We start from the raw sequence: 20,345 nt of genomic DNA, 5'->3' as shown, positions 1-20,345 counted from the left end.
TGGAAGTTGAGGTCCGGGGGGTTCTGTCCTGGTTGCGGGTGGAGGAGTGGGGTTTGAGGGTGAAGGTGTGGGACATGGATGAGATGCATTGAAGGGCATCAACCACCACGTGAGAGGGGAATTTGTGGTCTTTAAGGAAGGTCAAGGTCACCCAGATCAAGGACCTTGTTGAGGAAATCCTTGAAGTACTCCTTCCAATGAGCTCTGACTGCCTCAATGAGAACTACACTGTTCGAGACAAAACCACCAGTGATGCCTCTGCAAAATTCTGGAAATCCAATGACAGGACAGGCACTTTAATATCAGTGTCTTTACTCAGACCAACAACTCTAGTATCAAGATTCCCTGTCAATCAGCTGTGTTCAGCAGACTACCTTGTCTGTATGCTTGAATAATACTTTCAAAAGAAGATCTCTACTTCATACTGTTATATCAAGCAGCTACCAGGAGCATAGAAAAAAACGCCTCCTGAAAAACACAAAATCCCACAAACTCAGTGGAATCACTTACCAAAGATAGCCAAACCGAAGCAGCAGCAATCACAAAAAGTGCCAACTACCTTCAGCATCCCACCCAACCTCCCCTTCAGATATCACCTCTCCACCTGTGGCTGAATGTGTGGATCCAGAATTGAACTCTTTCATCATTTCAGGACCCACAACTCCACAGTGGAATTAAGTCATCCTCCATCTTAAAAGGACTGCTAAAGAAGGACAGAGAACGATTGAATCACATTTTCTTAATTAACTAAACAATTTACAATCTTATGGCATGGGAAACAAACAAACAAAAGTGAAATAATCAGATTCCATCTGGAAAACAGATTTTAAATAATATATTGTGCTTAACCCAAAATTAAAACATTACATTCTAAATTCTGCACTTAATTAATTAATTAGAGGACAGGGCAGGATTTTCACAGTGTACAGATTCAATATAAAACACAAGAATAGCAAGGCTATTACATTTCAATACTTCACTTAAATTGGAAAAAATATTACACCAATAACGATGGTCAGGATGTTATACATTTTGCGCTACATGCAAGTTGAAAAATGGTGCTGGAAAAGCACAGCCGGTTAGGCAACATCTGAAAGAGCAGGAGAGTCGACTAGTCAGGCATAAGTCCTTCCTGATGATGGCTTAGGCCCAAAATGTCAACTCTTCTGCTCCTCGGATGCTGCCTGAGTGGCTGTGCTTTTCCAGCAACATGCTCTTCAACTCTGATCTCCAGCATCTGCAGCCCTCACTTTCTCCTACTACATGAAAGTTGGCAATTATGTTTTTATCTACTACTAGATTCTTCAATCGACTATCTAAACATTTTACTTTTCTTTAACAATTACTGTTAAACTTAGTCTCTTTGCTTTTAGTGCTTTACCTGGCTTTAATATATCCTAATATATTATTTTGCCAAGTATTTACCATACATTTTAATTTCAGGGAAAATGTGTACAAATTGCATTGCCTGCGACATTCCTACGAGCCTATAGTATCCATAATTTCCTTTTTTGGTCTTTTCTTGAAAAGGTAGAATTTTATTCCCCAATTTGATATCATGCAGTGTGAATAACAATGATGTGATTGAAAACAGATTGACCAGAAGTTCCTGCAACCTGTCATCAAACAGCACCTGCCATGAGTTAGACTTCTGTTTGTCTGTTTAATCTCCATGAAGAAGTTTGTGGCAATTTGCTCGATGTGTCAAATAGAAAGTGCATGATGCTCTACAGGGCATCCGGATTCAGAATAAACAGGGCAAACAAATGTCTCTCTCTTTTCACAAATCAGGTTGAAGGATTCTGCAATGTATCATGTTATCATGTAAGTATAAGCCTACATGGATGAATTCAATATCAAATCAGGCACAGAAATGGAGAACAAAAACTGGATTAAAAATGGGGGGTGGGAAGCACACCATAAGAAAATACACGTTTAATTTCTAAAATACAGTTAAAACCAGGAGGTATTAGCTGCAGCAACTAAGGTCCCAGTTTTCAGCATGATGGACAAAGTCTCCATGACTAAGAAAACCCTGGAAGAAATTGGAATTCTAAGTCCCACTATCAAATTCAGAGGCAGGATTTGACGCAAGGAGGAGTAGGGAGAAAGTGAGGACTACAGATGCTGGAGATCAGAGTCGAGAGTGTGATGCTGGAAAAGCACAGCAGGTCAGGCAGCATCCAAGGAGCGGAAGAGTCAATGTTTCGGGCATTAGCCCTTCATCAGCTAATAGTTAGAGCTTAAAAATACAGGGTAGACCATTTAGGACAGAGATGAGGAGAAACTTCTTCACCCAGAGAGTGGTGGCTGTGTGGAATGCTCTGCCCCAGAGGGCAGTGGAGGCCCAGTCTCTGGATTCATTTAAGAAAGAGTTGGATAGAGCTCTCAAAGATAGTGGAATCAAGGGTTATGGAGATAAGGCAGGAAGCGGATACTGATTAGGAATGATCAGCCATGATCATATTGAATGGCGGTGCAGGCTCGAAGGGCTGAATGGCCTACTCCTGCACCTATTGTCTATTGTCTAGTTAGAACTTATGCATTTTCAAAGGCAGTGTGTCATTCAAATGTCTTGACTTAAATCTTAAACTGACAAAATGTCTTGATGTTGAAATGCCCATCAGCCATGATTGAATGGCGGAGTGGACGCAATGGGCCGAATGGCCTTATTTCCATTCCTATTTCTTATGGTCTTTAATTGGATTTAGAAATTCCCTTATCAGAAACTATGCAGATTAGACCAGGTCTGTCAGGATACTGCTTTAGAAAGCTGAAGTATCCCTTCAGATACTGTTTTAAGGCTACCTTGGGGGAAGGTTGGTGGTGGTGTCGGGTGTCCTTGGGTTTGGAGGTCAAATTTCCCTTGTGACTGCTAGCTGCTGAAACGACTTTGTGTAAAAAGGTGCACAAAACCCTAGGAACCTCAAGCCGTATCAACAAATATCATCCAGTTTTGCCTAATCAAGATATGTCAACCTGTTAGGAACTGTCAAGTATCCAAGCCTAATCTTTAAAGAATGATACTGCCCTATTTCTAAAATGAATGTAGCCTTCAATATAGAGATTCAAGTAACAGAAATATACTTTTCCTTCTACGTGCATAGGTACTTGTGGGCATTCGATAAGTTAGTATGGTAGGTGAAGAGGATAAAGGTGGTGGGTAGAATTAGACATGAAACTGGCATAGGATATAAGGGATTATGAGAGATAAGTAAATGGTATCATTTTGCAGAGGATTGGCATAGGGAGGTGGAATGAGGGGGAAGTGAGTGATGAGAAATGGAGGAATGTTTTAGATTTTTCCACTTTGAAAAGGTAAGGTACTCATCTGAATTTGGTTCAGATTATATTTAGTGAAAGTAAGGCATCCTTTGAAATTGTGAAAAGGAATTCTTCAGCATAAAAATAAAATGAGTGAACTCACTGACACTTGCAAAGTTGTTAAGAGTCAGTCTACAAATCAACAGTTCTAGCTAATAGAGGATGTTTTTTCACATAAAACCATTTTAGGATTTGCACAGTATGATTGTTTGGTAAATCAATCATTTTCACAATGGGTTGCCTATTGATGGACAGCTCAAATTGCTTTTTGAATGAAAATGTTATCTTGCTATAGGGATTAATTGAAGCAATTTCAATGTATGACATTTCTTTTTTCAAAAAAAAATCAATGAATATGCATTTTTTTTTCCCCAACAGTGACATCCTGGTTATGTTCCTGCTGGATAATAACTGTATTGTCATAGAGATAGAAGGTCAAGAGGTGGTAGATGGGAGGGATAGGGTGTATTATCTTGCACAGAGTTTCTGTCTCTCTCAAGGCCCATTAGAAATGGGTGGATTGGCATGGAGTAATGGGGCCACAAAAAATGTGTAAATAGGCACAGGTTAGCAGAGGGTATGACGGGCTAAAGGGGATGGACACAGGGGCACAGAACAGTGTGGCTAGGCCGTTGAGAGCAAGGGCATTGAGTGATGAGAGCCGGACGAATGTTCAACCTGTTTTTAAAAATGGAAATAAAAACAGGGTTCCAGAATGCTGGGCAAACTTTCCACCCAGCTTAGATAGAGAATTGGTAGCATCTTTAGCCCATCCCATGTCACTGGTTTGACTTGCAATGCACACCTCTCCACTCCTCCACCCCTGACTTCCAGCATAAAAAGAAATTGAGTCTTGAACATATACCTGACCTAGCACTTTGTGGTCAGTTTGCTTCTTATGGTACAAATACATAATCTCAAACAGGTCAATGTATTTGAACGAGAAACCAGGCTGCAAACTCTCATTTATACAAACCAATAGTGAAGTGGCGCACCCCATTCAGAAATACATCTGGATTTCCAACACTTCATTATATATCCAGCCTCGCTCACATTGCTGTGGATTCTGGACTTTAAAAAGCAACTGCTATAAATTTCCCATTATTTATTACTGTTAAGACCCATTATATTCAAATCATTTGCAATAGAAATGGAAGAGCAACGAAACAATTGCTTAAATGAAAAGATTTTAACATAATATGAAGATGACAGAAGGATGTGATTCGAATCAAGTCCCAGTTCAGTGGGTGAGAGTGGGAGAGTCACAAAGAGGCAGAGAGGGGGCGAGGGGGGAAAAAAGAAGAGGGCAAGGGGAGGAAAAAGACAGGGGGAAAAAAGAGAGGACGAGGGGGGAAAAGAGAGAGGGCGAGGGGGGAAAGAGAAAAAGGGAGAGAGAGAGCGCGCATGAAAGCGAGAGAGATAGAGATAGAGAGAAAGAAAGAAAGGAGGGAAGAAAAGAGGGAAGGAAGGAAAAAAAGAGAAAGAAAGACAGGAAGAGAGAAAGAAACAGAGACAGAGAGATAGAGATAGAGACAAAGGGAGAAAGGCAGAAAGAGACAAGGAGATATAGATAAAGAAAGAAAGGAAGACAGAAAGGAATGAACAAGAGGGGGAGGGAGAAAGAGGGGAAGGGAAAGGGAGGGGGGGAAGAGAAAGGGAGAGGGGGAAAGAGAAAGGGAGGGGGAAAGAGAAAGGGTGGGGGGCAGAGAAAGGGTGGGGAGAGAAAGGGTGGGGAGAGAAAGGGTGGGGAGAGAAAGGGTGGGGAGAGAAAGGGTGGGGAGAGAAAGGGTGGGGAGAGAAAGGGTGGGGAGAGAAAGGGTGGGGAGAGAAAGGGAGAGAAAGGGAGAGAGGGAGAAAGAAACAATGGGAGAAAGAAAGAAATAGAAAAAGAAAGGGAGAGAGAAAGAGCAGGCGCTATTTGCAGTTTTACTGCAAGCTGTGGTCCTCCTACCTTTACTCAGTCTTTGTTCCCCTGGTCTAATCTCTGCCCGCTTACTCTCTGACGTTTTACATCTGTTTCGGAATTTCCAGTTTGCAGGGTCCAACCATATCCTCTTTTCCATGGACAAGTGATCCCTTCATTGTTTTTACGGAGTTGATTTTAACCCTACTGCAAATCCTCTTGCAAGGATGCCTGCTTTGAAGAAGTTTTCTTCCTCTCTCTACAAGAATCTCAGGGAGTCACTCTCCCACTGCAACTCCCAGATACTCTATGCTACTTTCTCCCCACCCCCACCTTCCTCTCACTTATCTCTCTACCTTTCAAGGCTTTCTGCCTGTATTCCTGATGAAGGGTTTTTGCCTGAAACGTCAATTTTACTGCTCCTCGGATGCTGCCTGAAATGTTGTGCTTTTCCAGCACCACTCTAATCTAGATCCCTTTACACATTCTTCTCCCAACATGGTCTCAGGGTTCTCTGCTTCTTCCTGGAGCAGAGGCCTAAACTGTCCACCTGCTTCCTCAACCAAGGACTCCCCAGCACTGACCCACCTTCCACACTTCCATCCTCACCTCCTCTTCCCTCCTGCAACAGTGATAGAGCTCCCCTTGTCCTTACCTACCATCCCACCAGCATCTACATCCAGAACATCATCAGCTGCTATTTCTGCCACCTCCAGCGAGATGCCATCACCAGACACATATTCCTCTTCCCTTCCTTGTCTGCTGTCTGCAGGGACTGTTCCCTCTGGGACACCCTGATCCACTCTTCATTCAATCCCAACATTCCCCCACAGCCCCATGACATTCCCTGCAACCGACAAAGTGCAACACTTGCCCATTCACCTTCTCCCTCCTCAGTAACCGAAGGCCCACATATACATTGCAGGTGAAGCAGCACTTTACCTGCACTTCTCACAATCTAATCCATCGCATTCGCACCTCACAATGTAGTCTCCTCTACAATGGTGAAATGAAGCGTAGACTGGGTGACCACTTCGTAGAACATCTACGTTCTGCCTGCAAAAAGACTAAGCTTCCAGTTGCCTGCCACTTTAGCACACCACCCTGTTCCCTGGCCAACATCTCTGTCTCTGGTTTGATAGTGTTCCAGTGAAGCTCAGTGTAAGTTGGAAGAACAAACCTCATTTTCTGCTTAAGGACCCTACAGCCCGCTAAACTCAATATTGAGTTCAGTAATTTTAGGGCCTGAACTCCCTTGTGCGTTCGTTCCCTACCACACATAATAGGCCTTACTATCACATACGCTGCAAATGTGTTGCTGGAAAAGCGCAGGTCAGGCAGCATCCAAGCAGCAGGAGAGTCGACGTTTTGGGCATGAGCCCTTCTTCAGGATTCCTGAAGAAGGGCTCATGCCCGAAACGTCGACTCTCCTGCTCCTTGGATGCTGCCTGACCTGCTGCGCTTTTCCAGCAACACATTTGCAGCTCTGATCTCCAGTATCTGCAGTCCTCACTTTCTCCTTACTATTACATAGTCTTCCATTACACATTAGCTTTTGTCAGCCACTAACAGTCCTCATTAACAGCTATTTACCCTCCACCCACATAGTTATCGACTTCTTTGTCTGTCCAACTGTTCTTCTCTCTCTTTGGGCTCTATTCCCACCTATCGTTTACTCCTTACCCCCTCACCCACCCCATCTTCCACATGTAAACCAACATTTTCCTAGCTACTATCAGTTCTGAGAAAGGCTCACTGGACCAGAAATGTTGACTTTGATTTCTCTTCATGGATGCTGCTAGACCGGTATATTCTAGAAAGTGTCCAAACAGGTTGGCATCTAACAGTTTTTTCCACATAGTCATTAAGTATAGATATGTAGTTCTAACAAAAATAAAACAATATGCAAAATCACAAAAATGCTAAAGATTATGTACTTCATCCAACACACCAAGTGAGATCAAGATATACAATAGAAGCATTTGAAAGATCAGTGTTTTTTTTAATCCAGTGTTAACCCAGCTGAAATCATATGATATTCAATGCACAGTGATATATATAGCCTGGCTGAAAGCCCATGAAGCACAGTTTCAGTAGCCTTACGAAGATCAAAATTGTTGCATAATGATCAACTTTATGAAGTAGAACATTAAAGCAAAATAGAGGGCTTTCTTGAGCTAATATTCACTTTGACACACCAATATTAATGGTTCAGTGACAATATTTTATTTCTTTCATCACGAGTCTACTAGGAGAAAGTGAGGACTGCAGATGCTGGAACTCAGAGTCGAATGTGTAGTGCTGGAAAAGCATCCGAGGAGCAGGAGTATTGATGTTTCGGGCATAAGCCTAATGAAGCACTGACGTCTGAAACATCGATTCTCTTGCTCCTCGGATGCTGCCCGACCTGCTGTGCTTTTCCAGCACTACGATCACAAGTTTGTTGTTAAATTGAGTAAACTTTACTAAAAGTTATAATAATTGACATTCAGATTTTACTTAAAAAGTTAACCCCTTCATAAAAAAACTGAGGAAAAGGCATGTTGATTAGAAAAATCATTTTCATCACTTCACACTCAAATTACATATTTCAGTATAATTTACTTCGTGTTTGGATGTTCATTACAGATTTGATTGTTTTTCAATAATGTCCCTTTCAGTTTCAACAAAGGGACACTGTATAGAGAAACTCCTGAAACATGGAAATCCAATCTTCCCTTTGTAGGCATTTGAATTGTGAATATGTCATTTGAAAACTTCACATCTGTTGTGCACATTTTAGTATCTTTTACATTTGGCAATATGTATGCTACACTAAATTTTAAATAGCTTCGCAACGCACACCTGTTACACTTATATGTAAGTGATTATTAGTTGATCTCTTAAACAGAGAGTTAAAGGACAGCAGCAAAACAAAAGACCTCAGTGGTTATTTATGGCTGTAAGTGTGTAGGGGTGTATGTGTGTATGTTTCTATATATATGTTGGGAGTTTAGAGAGAGAAAAGAAATGAGCAGAGTTTGTGGCCTGGGACAATAGCAGTCAGGGTCAGCCAATTTCATACATCTGAATCTCATTCAAAGATTGCACAATATTTGCATGCATGACCCAGCACTGAACTTTCTCTGCTCGTTTCCATATCTCCTTATACATTCTCTAGAGCATCTCACATGAGACCCTCAACTCCCTTCAGAGTCTCATGCTAGTTGAGATTGAAAATGGTTTGCCTTCCTCAGACACTATCCCTCTCCTATTCAAAAATGCCGTAAAATCTTCCCTAAAAGAACACCCTTGATTCCACAGTCACCATGTATTACTGACTACTGTCAAAATTCTCTGCCCTGCCTTTCAATATTTTGTCCCTTCCATGATTAGGTGTGCCCATTTTTCTGCAACTCTATTTAAATTTCATCTTTGCACCTGCACTCAAACAGTTCTTCTCAATCTACACCATTATTTACATCCCCTCTGACTGTGGTAAACCATCCACCTTCAACGTACATGAACTTTACAGCTGACCATAGCTTCCAATGCCTTTCAACCATTAAGTGTGGACTCCAGATAGAGTCATACAACATGGAAACAGATCCTTTGGTTCAATCCGTCCATGCCGAATAGAGCCATACAACATGGAAACAGATCCTTTGATTCAATCCGTCCATGCCGACCACGTTTCCCAAACTAAACCAGCCCCATTTGTCTGCGTGTGGCCCATATCCCTCTAACCCTTTCCTATCCATGTGCCTCTCAATGTCTTTTATATGTTGTAACTGTACCAGTGTCTACCACTTCCTCTGACAGTTCATTCTATATATGAACCACCCTGTGTGAAAAAGTTTCCTCTGGTCCCTTTTAAATCTTTCTCCTCCAAAAAAATGATTTTCTTAGTTTTAAACTCCCCTACCCTGCAGAAAACAGGGATATTTGCTATTCACCTTAATTTATGCCTCTTATGATTTTATAAACCTCTATAAGGTCACCCCCCTCAACCCCCTACACTCCGGTGAAAAACGTCCCTGCCTATACAGTCTCTCCTTTTAACTTAAACCCTTCAGATGCGACACCATCCTTATAAATCTTTTCTGCACCCTTTCCGATTTAATATTTTCCTTCCTATAGCACAGCGACCCGTACTGTACACAGTACTCCAAGAGTGGCCTCACTAGCATCCTGTATAACCACAACATGACATCCCAACTCCGATACTCAATGGTTTGAGCAATGAAGTCAAACATGACAAATGTCTCCTTTACCACCCTATCTACCAATTACATAACTTTCAAAATACTATGTACTTAAACACCCTCACTATCTCTGTTCAACAACATTGCCCATTAACTGTGTAAGCCCTGCCCTTGTATGCAACACCTTGCATTTATCTAAATTAAACTCCTTCTGTCACTCCTCAGCCCATTGGCCCAGTTGATCAAGATCTCTTTGTACTCAGAGTCAGAGATGTACAGCACAGAAACAAACTCTTCGGTCCAACTCGTCCATGCTGACCAGATATCCTAACCTAATCGGGTCCCGTTTGCTAGCACTTGGCCTATATCCCTCTTAACCCTTCCTATTCATATACCCATCCAGATGACTCTTAGATAATCTTCTTCTCTATTTACTATATCACCAATTTTGGTATCATCTGCAAATTTACTAACCATGGTTACTATATTCTCCTCCAAATTGTTTATACCAAATGATAAAAACAGTGGACCCAACACTGAACACCGCTGGTCACAGGCCTCCAGTCCAAAAAAAATGAACCCTCCACCATCACCCTCTGTCTCCTACCATCAAGCCAATTTTGTATTCAATTGACAAGCTCTCCCTGAATCCCACGGGATCTAACTTTATTGGCTACCATGCAGAACCTTGTCAAAGGCCTTGTTAAATTCCACATAGACAACAGCTACTGCTCTGCCCTCAATAATCTTTATTTACATCCTCAAAATCCTCAATCACATTTGAGAGACTCTAGTTCCCAGGCACGAAGCCATGCTGACTATCCCTAATCACTTACCTGTCCAACTGTGGCAAGAAAGTCTCCTGAATGGTTTCCCTTCCTATCCACACATCATTACTGTGTGGCTTTCCCTTAATTCTCATCTACATTTGCCTCTTAGCATTACCCAAAGAGATGGGACCAGAGTTATTGAGAAAGCTTCTTTTTGAGGGATTAAGTTTGAGTGGATTTGAATGCTTTGCATGGGTTGTAATGAATTGGACTTTTTCTAACAGCACACTCCATAACAAATGTTTATTATTTTATTTTATTTCAATTCATCTCAGCATGATAGATACTGGGTGGGTTGACATGGAGGATCCATGTGTACATATCTGGAGTTTAGAGCAATGTTATTACCCAATGGCCCAATTCTTGCGTGCTACCTTGATTACAAAATGTTTGAACATTTTCAATCAAGTCTTGACCCTAATGAAATTCAAAAGTAACATCCTTTGATTGTTACCCTTATGCACTGTTACTTCTCATCTTTACTTCAATTACATTCAACACCGTTAAATGCACCAGATTTGTCCAAATTCTCTATCATTTAGATAAATGGGTTAACCTTCGATTATCTCTACTATTACTTATCCAATCATGGCCAGGGAACTCACACAAAAGCTCTCTTCTCATCCCTGCACCATTATCCTTGAAACTATCCTTGGCATCATTCTGTTCCTCAACATACTGCCCCTAGTGACAGATTCGAAAGACACAAGTTCTCTTCTCTCTATAGATGCTGCTTGATCTTCTGTGTGTTTCCACATTTTCTATTTTTATTTCTGAAAACCTGAATGTACAGCGAATATTCAAAGCTCCATTTCACCAGCAGCTCACTTGGCCCATCTGTTGTCAATACCAGTTTTGGAGGAAAAATAAACTCTTCCAAGTAAACAAAAAGAACAAATATGACCTTTGCTATCTACCATAACTCTATTCCCCTAGCACTGATGCTTTTTCCCTTTTCTCTGGCAAATTGTTCACAAATTCTGCCTATTATCAATGAGGTAAGTTTCTGGTCCCTATATTTTCTCCATCATAAAAATTATCTAGTTTCACAACATTGTCCATCTTAGCACTTGCTTCAGCACTGCTGAAAGTCTCATTCATGCCGTTCTAACTACAGACTTGAGTATAGCAATGATTACCATACAGTCTTCTATCTTCGATTCTCAGTACATGAGAACTCAACTTAAGAAAAAATGCCACATGCAATCTACTTTTCATCAAGTAGTTTTCATGTATCATTTCTGTGTTTTATCAATATCTTGATTAGTAATTCTCATCCTCACCTTGAAATCCCTCCATGGCAATTCCACTTCCAGTCAGAGCACTGTTTATTTGCCGAAATCATTGTGAGTCTAACACTGCTGATATTGTGCCTGTGCTGACTTTCTTTAAGTGGAACTCACTTAGTCTCACTACACTGGCTTTTCTCCATAGCCCTGCCAACTATTTTTTTCTTCAGATAATGATCCAATTCCTTTTAAAAAGTTATGATTAGAACAGTGCTTTGTCTTAACCTTGTAGACTGCCTGACATTGAATAGGTCAAATTATACATTGCTGAAAAACCACATGATTTATCCTCCCATATTCAGTTGTTAAGGATAAGTTTGCTTTTCCCAACATAAATGACGAAAAAAGTCCTTACTGTTTCAACAACGAGAATGGATAAGCTACAAGTGACCACTCCCTGAAAAATTTGCTATGCTGTCAGCCAGCATGTACAGATGATAATTCCTTCAAATAGACATGGAACAGTGCCAATCCTTCCCTGGAAAAGTACAGATTTACTACCACCCTGTGGTAAATTTGACCCTTGTAGATTTAGATCAACAATACAGTTTTATACTTCATTGATGTAATGCAAGAATGTTCCTAGTGTAAAGGCAATGAAAGTAGTGTTTTCACCAGCCTAATACGCCCAGAGCTAGTTACATTCAGGTCAACTATTCTGCCAAGTTTGAAAGCATTAGCAACTTTATAATACATGCTTGACAAACATAGTCAAGCCCTCCCCTCTATTTCAATACAAATTTTAGTTTGGAGAGTCAGAGGCTGAGGGGTGACCTTACAGAGGTTTATAAAATCATGAGGGGCAGAGAATAGGATAAATAGACAAAGTCTTTTCCCTGGGATGGGTGATTCCAGAACTAGAGGGCATAGGTTTAGGGTGAGGGGAGAAAAACATACAAGAGACCTGAGGGGCAACTTTTTCACACAGAGGGTGGTACATGTATGGAATGAGCTGCCAGAGGATGTGGTGGAGGCTAGTACAATTGCAACATTTCAAAGGTGTCTGAATGGGTATATGAATAGGAAGGGTTTGGAGGGATATGGGCCAAGTGCTGGCAGGTGGGGCTAGATTGGGTTGGGATTTCTAGTTGGCATGGAGGAGTTGGACCGAAGGGTCTGTTTCCGTGCTGTACATCTCTATGATTCTATGTACTCTTCTTCATTTAGAAGTATCCCTGACCAGAGTAAGTGGATAAAGGTTAAAGGGGGGAAAAAAAAGCAATGTGTTCAGGATGGCTAAATATAATTTTAACAATTTAGTCTTGTGAAGGCAAATGCTGTGATGAAGTGTTTGTAGGGATAGCCAGTGCAAATATTGTAAAATGTGGTTTTAAATATTTGCTAATATTTTCAGTATCAGTGGGTTGCATTATTGACAACCACAAAGCAGTTCTTAATGCAAACATTAGTCAACTCGAAACACATTTCAAAATGCAAAGAGGAGATATGGTAATTTCTTACTAACTACTTGCAATTTTGATCAAAAATGACATATGCATAGAATGTTATTAAACTTGCCAGCCTCCTGTGTGTCTACTTTGGATTTCAGTTTTTGCAGTTTTTTTTAAATCTCTCAATGAACTTTCCCAGTTAATTTGTCTTGGATACTGGGGTAATAATACAATAATGATATTATATGGCACTAACTGTGATATTAAAATTATCACTTGATGATCAACCATTGTTAAAAATGTTCATTGTCCCCTGCAACAAGTCAACAAATGTAAGAGCCAAAACAAGAAAGGCACTGTAAAAGATAACCCAATATATGTTATAATCCAATATATTGAATTGCTTAATTTTCTAACAAATATTAACCCTACCATAATAATATTTACAAGCCTTTATAAAGAATGAAAATTAAGAGAACATACAACGACGCTTTCCTGGTGTTTCCATTCTCTGGTCATCTTTATATACTCTGTAATACTTAGCATATGTTCAACTACTGAGCCAGGAGGACTGTTGTAGCAATTGGATGTACAGTGCAATATGTTCTGATAACATGACTGTTCTGTTCCTGTACAATTCCACATTATAAGAAAATCGCGTAATAGCAGGACTACTTAAACCAATGTGACTGGAATAACATTATCGCCACAAGTAAGGAAAGTCTACTTCCTACAAGTAATGGTCTAAATTCTTCAATCACAGTATAGCCAATTCACATTGAAGAAACAATTTTATAGCAGAACAGCTTGTGCAAATATTTCAAATTAAAATAATGTGTGGTTGTATGCTTAAAACATTAAATATCTATTGGAAGACTTCCTGTCTGCCAAACATCATGCACTGTAGCATAGAACCAAAAACTGTTTCTGGTTATAATATTCCTGCATAAACTTGGTGAATTAGGATGTGCAGTAGAGAGGAGCGTTATGCCTGCTAAGGATACAGACATATGTCTGCTCTCAGCTTCTGTAACATAGTCATACAGCATGAAACAGATCCTTTGGTTCAACCAGTCCACGCCAAACGCAATTCCAAACTAAACTAGTCCCACCTGTTTGCACCCGGCCCATATCCCTCCAAATCTTTCCTATTCATGTAATGCTCCAAATGTCTTTTAAATGTTGTAACTGGATCCAGATCCACCTTTCCACATGCGAACCACCCTACGTAAAACATTTGCCCCTCATGTCTTTTTTAAAATCACTCTCCTCTCACCTTAAAAATATGTCCCCGAGTCTTGAATTCCCCTATTCTAGGGAAATCATCATTAACCCTAATTATACTTCCCATGATTTTATAAACTTCCGACACTCCACTGAAAAAAGTCCCAACCTATCCAGCCCTTCTTTATAACTCAAACCTTCCATATCCAGCAATACCCTGGTATATCTCTTCTGAACATTCTGCTTAATAATATCCCTCCTATAATTGAGCAACTAGAACTGCACACAATTCTTCAGAAGAGACCCCACTCATGTCCTGTAGCTCCTCAACATTATTTCCCAACTCCTATAATCAGAGGTCTGAGCAATGAAGGCAAACATGCTAAATACCCTTTTAACCACTGTCTATACATAATGCAAACTTCAAAGAATTGTGTGCCTGAGCTCCTAGGTCCCTCTGCTCTACAATATTACCCAAGCCTCGACCATTTGAGCTTCACTTTTACAGAAATACCCATGTTTCTCTGGCTAATTTGAAAGATCTTCTGCATGGACACATGCCTAATGAGCTGGATGAACTCTTTAGCAGGGGATCTCCTCCATATCATGCATTTGCTGATTTGGAAAACATCTCCCCATGCATCAGGCAGTCTATGTTTAATATTTAATCAGGATCCAGATCAAAGAGATAGGTTTTAAACACAAACCAAGAGGAGAGATACTTTCAGAGATGGAGGTAGATAATGCCATAACTCTAACATGAAGCAGTAGAAAGCATGGTTGTCAAAAGGTGGAGTAATAAACTTACTGATAGATGAAGAGAGTTTGAAGATCTTGGACTGCTGTCAAAAATTACAGAGATTATGGCGTTTATAGACTATTTAAATAGGAGAGTTAAATGTAATTATGTGACTTATTGACAGCAGGAAATACCATGCAGACTGTGTTTATCATGACCAGGTATACTCTAAGCAAAAAATAATGAATCAAGCAATTTTATCATCTGCTGTGGCACTCTCCAGTCTAACATTAGGGAACATTTCTAAAATTCACTAATTAATTAATAAATAGATTATGGAATACAGCTTTTAAAATGACAAATCTATTTAGGTATAAAAAAAGGCTTTTTAAGCAATTGTTGTAAACTGTAATTTATTTAAATTTAAAATTATATAGTGTTGAGGTTTTGATATACACATGAAAACAGGTACTTATTAGGAGCACATCTGCACACTGATGTCATTCTTTTGAATTCTACTTTCCATTCTTGACTGATACATATTTGGACAATTCAGATTACATGTCATGCCTGTCATAAAAACATAATGCTACACTCTTCATTAAACTGGACAGCACAGCAAGTGCTAATTACTGAACAGATTTTATTATCCTTTATTAACAGAAATTACTTCAGTTTACACATCTATCAAGTACACAAAAATGAAAGCGGGGTGGAATAAATGTGCATTTTGTCAAAAACATTGCCATTTCCATAATACTAGCTTTATAATAGCCTTACAATAGCACTTTTACATCGTATATTTAGAATTCAATTTCTTGAATCATATGATTTGCAAATGTGTGTTAAATTCATCAGAGTTTAAAGATTAATTACATCAGATAAAGATTCCTAGTATAGCCATGAGATATCATATTTTTCAGGGCCATAAAGAATAATGACAAACCAAACACTATGTAAACTGTGCAATCACAATTACTCCACATTTGGTGACAACACCTTTAATTGTCTAGTTCTAAATTCTGAAATTCCATTCAATTGGCACTTAGGAATGCAATTGCTATGTAAACATTCATTTCAAGAGGGCTGGAGTTGTACTGCTGAAGCTGTAGAAGGTTCTGGTCAGACCACTTTATGAATGTTGCGAGCAGCTTTGAGCTCCATATCTAAGGATGGATGTGCTGGTCTTAAAGGCGGTCCAGAGGAGGTTTATAAGAATGATCACGGAGATGAAGAGTTTGGTGTATGAGGTGCAGCTGAGGACTCTGGGTCTGTACTCGATGAAGATTAGAATGATGAAGGGGGGAACCTGGTTGAAACTTACAGAGATGCCTGGATAGAGCAGATGTGAAGAAGTTTCCACCAGGAGGAGCAACTAGGTCCTAATGGTATAGCTTCAGAGTGAAGGAACGGCCCTTTAGAATTATTTGAGGAATTTCTGCAGCCAGAGGATGGCTGTTCTGTAGAACCCATTGCCACACAAGACTGTAAAGGCCAAGTCATTCAGTGTATTTCAAAAGAGATAGATAGGTTCTTGATTGGTAACAGGATCAAGGGATATGGGGAAAAGGCAGGAGAATGGGTTGAAAACATGTCAGCCATGATCAAAAGGCAGAGCAGACTTGAGAGGTCGAATTCTGCTGCTTTCTCTTATGATCTCGTGGGCTACACCATTCCAGCTCATTAACATCATTTAAAGACACATATCAAAACTTAACTTTTGACCAAACACTTGGTCATCTGACCAAATATTGCCTTATGTGATTCATTGTCATACTTTGTTTTATAATGTCCTTTAGAATTGTCTTGGGACATTCCACTACACTGAAGATGCTAAATAAATATAATTGGTGTTGTAAATCTTCTCAACTCACAAACATTAAAGATTTTCACAAAGATTGAATATCCCATCTATAAACAAAGATGTTGTCCCTTTAAAAACATTCAAACAAGCCAATTATCTGCAATATCCAAGAGAAGAAATTTGTTACTTGTGACTAGAAATAAAGGCATTAAAAAAGCAGGAATGCTAACAACAAAGCAGTTTTAAAAAAACACAGATACATCAAAAAAACCTTTAAAAACCTGTAATTTGAATCAGATCGGAAAAGTTACACCAGACAAGAGGATAAGTATTCTAAAATTTGAGGATTTGCTGTGGCTCTTCAAATGAGGCATTGTACTATTTTCCTGCTTCCAGTTGCCCGATCAAAGACAACAAGCAGATGATAACCAAAATTTGTTAAAATGTCCTGGCACAGGTCAGAATGATTGAACTGGACATGAATTCCTAAGGTTGTAGCTGTGATAGGAATGGACAGAAGACCTGAAAAGGCAGTTTCTCTGATACTTCACTTCTACCAGGAGGTCCTGCTGCTGTGCAGATAGTGACCCAGCACCTTGAACCCACCCCCAACCTGACCAGCTCTGATGTGGGAGCAATCATTTCATAAGCACCTTGCAGTTTTCACGATGTCAGGCCAACTCTTTCATGACTCATGATTCACAAACCTCAGGGAGAGCTAAGAACATTATGCTGTACTCGGAACAATTTGAAAGACAAATTCAAAAGGTCTTACCTATCCCCTCCATGCCAATTCATGCATCAAACATCAGTGCATCTTCACAGATCTCAGAAAAAAGGATTTTTAAAAAATCCACACTAGGTTAATATATGAAATCTTAAGCTGGATTTTATAGCTCTCTCAAGGCATTTTTCAGTAGAGGGACTCACAAAACAAGTCAAGTGTCATGACCACCTCCTGCACATCCATCACGGAGCTGTTGACCATAATATAGGTCACATAGTACAGACAAGGCAAGGCATCGCTGGTTCATCCATCCTTAAGCTGTAATATCAAGACCTTTAAATCAAATCCACCTCCACCAACAGGAAATGCAAAGCAGTGGCAAGTAGACCAGAGTGCAAAGCCCATTTTTAAAATGCTTTCAAAAGGCAGGAGTGAGAGGAGTTGCATATCAACGAGTGTCACCCGACACAGTCCCTTGCTTCCACGTGTCCTCCAAAATCCAGTCCTCCACAGTCCTGTCTCCCTCCCAAATCTCTCTAATTGTCACCCATCTTATAATCCAAAGACATATGGGACCGCAATGTGGCTCAGTGGTTAGCACTGCTGCCTCACAGTGCCAGAGACCCAGATTCGAGTCCCATCTTGGGCAGACGGTCTGTGTGGAATTTGCACATTCTAACTATATCTGCATGGGTTTCCTTTGCAGGCACCAAAGATGTGCTAGTCAGGTGAATTAGCCATTAGTTAGCCATTAGTCAGAGGTTAATATAGGGGAGGGAAATGGGTCTGGGTGGGTTACTCTTTGGAAGGTTGGTGTGGACATGTTGGCCCGAAGGGCCTGTTTCCATAGCGTAGGAAATCTAATTTAATCTAATATCCTTCTCAGTATCTTCCAGAGTTCTTCCTGCACTTCACCTCAATGTCAGGAGCAGAAACTACTCACTTCTGGTCTGTTGAAACTGCTAAAGCTGCTGGCTAATGAGATTGGCCAACAGTTCTTGATGGTGGGACTTTTCATCCAAGACGTCAGAGTCATAGAAATGTACAGCATGGAAATAGACCCTTCGGTCCAACCCATCCATGCCGACCAGATATCCCAACCCAATCTAGTCCCACCTGCCAGCACCTGGCGCATATCCCTCCAAACCCTTCCTATTCATATACCCATCCAAATGCCTCTTAAATGTTACAATTGTACCAGCTTCCACACATCCTCTGGCAGCTCATTCCATACACGTACCACCCTCTGCATGAAAAATTTACCCCTTAGGTCTCTTATATCTTTCCCCTCTCACCCTAAACCTATGCCCTCTAGTTCTGGATTCCTCGACCCCAGGGAAAAAGACTTTGTCTATTTACCCTATTCATGCCCCTCATAATTTTGTAAACCCCAATAAGGTCACCCCTCAGCCTCCAACGCTCCAGGGAGAACAGCCCCAGCCTGTTCAGCCTCTCCCTGTAGCTCAGATCCTCCAACCCTGGCAACATCCTTGTAAATCTTTTCTGAACCCTTTCAAGTTTCACGACATCTTTCCAATAGGAAGGAGACCAGACTTGCATGGATTATTCCAACAGTGGCCTAACCAATGTCCGTGTTCCACTCTCTGCCTGTTCTGTTTTAATTGATGTGGATAGGGCTTCTTAAAAGTCAGTGCATTCAGGACTTACTTCTTCCAGCATATGGTATTCTGGTTTAGGAGATTCACTATATACCAATCATCCTTTCTCCATCTTGGGTCTAGAGCCTGAGGATAAACCATGCTTGAATCTGAACAAAATATTCTCTTGTCTCACATAGTGTATTTGTTATATATTAGCTAAAGATACCATTTTTCTTAACTTGCTGGAAATAATTACTAAGGATGCTTGGGAGCTACGCAGCATAGATTTGCTCCCTGTGTGTACTCATGCAGATCTCGACTTCCTCCATTGAACAACTGACACCTTCACACTGGATGGAGATCAATGTACCATGAACATTAACTACTTAAGAACCATTACCTTACCCAGTCACCTATACAGAACTGCCCAATTACACTTGCAAAGACATAACAACAGTTATGTGCATTTATGTTTTTCTACAGTCAGCTAGTAGAGGGTGCTATTCCAAAGCTAAAATACTTCTCTTAATATAGACCAACAATATATTTACAAAGGATCACACTGCATACTTTCATCCTACATTGCTCACTGTCAAAAAATACTTTTTTCCCTTGGATCTCTTAATGTATTATAATGCATATATAGAGAATTATACTACAATAATGCAGATAATTGATGTAATTAGTTACTAGCAATATATAGTCTCAGCCAGATAGATAGTAGAGGAATTAGCTTACCTGTGGTTGAGTCAACATATCTAAGCTCCAGGAACACATCTTTCCATCTGTGGAAACTGTGATTAGATTGTGAGCATTTTGTGTTCCAACAACATTCACACAGTACACAGGATGCTGAAACAAAAAGTACAAAAATAAAACTTTCTGAAAAGTGTAATTCTATATTCTGATCTAATTAAAATAAACCTCAATCTTAATATTCTGATGCTACTTTTGATTAGAATCTGATCTCAATATAGTGCAAGTATAAAGACCTAAAATGCAAACAATGTTAGAAAATTTCAAATTTCAAAGTAAAGCGTTGAATTTCATTCAAGAAAATGCAACTTATTTGTCATGTTCATTATCTAGCAAGGTTTTTCAGCATGTGTGTATTTGTGTGTGCACTGCATAACTTGCCCTCATGTTCCATACAGCCTTGTAGTTCAGGTTTTCCCTTGGGATATTGGGTTTCAGAACCTTGGTTTCTTTGATCCTTACATAATTTTAACAACAGTGTGTTAGAATCAGTCACAATATTTGAAATGATCATGGCAAAAATTCTCATTTATGTTTTCATACACGAACATAATGCATGCAGTCATATGATGT

At 40.0% G+C, this 20,345-nt stretch overlaps 1 protein-coding gene across 2 annotated transcripts in view; it reads right to left on the bottom strand.

Moving 5' to 3' along the window:
• Positions 1–20,345, bottom strand: part of LOC132816034 (cytoplasmic dynein 1 intermediate chain 1) — a 282,803-nt gene that overhangs the window by 41,911 nt on the left and 220,547 nt on the right. For both annotated transcript variants that reach the window (XM_060825446.1, XM_060825447.1), the window contains one exon: positions 19,755–19,868. In XM_060825446.1, coding sequence (XP_060681429.1) covers positions 19,755–19,868 — 114 coding nt within the window. The remainder of the gene's footprint in view (positions 1–19,754; positions 19,869–20,345) is intronic.

This window comes from Hemiscyllium ocellatum, chromosome 5 (assembly GCF_020745735.1).
Source record: "Hemiscyllium ocellatum isolate sHemOce1 chromosome 5, sHemOce1.pat.X.cur, whole genome shotgun sequence".
In the NCBI taxonomy this organism is placed as follows: domain Eukaryota; kingdom Metazoa; phylum Chordata; class Chondrichthyes; order Orectolobiformes; family Hemiscylliidae; genus Hemiscyllium; species Hemiscyllium ocellatum.
The sequence above is the reverse complement of the archived record's forward strand: the minus strand, read 5'-3'. Positions and strand labels throughout refer to the sequence as shown.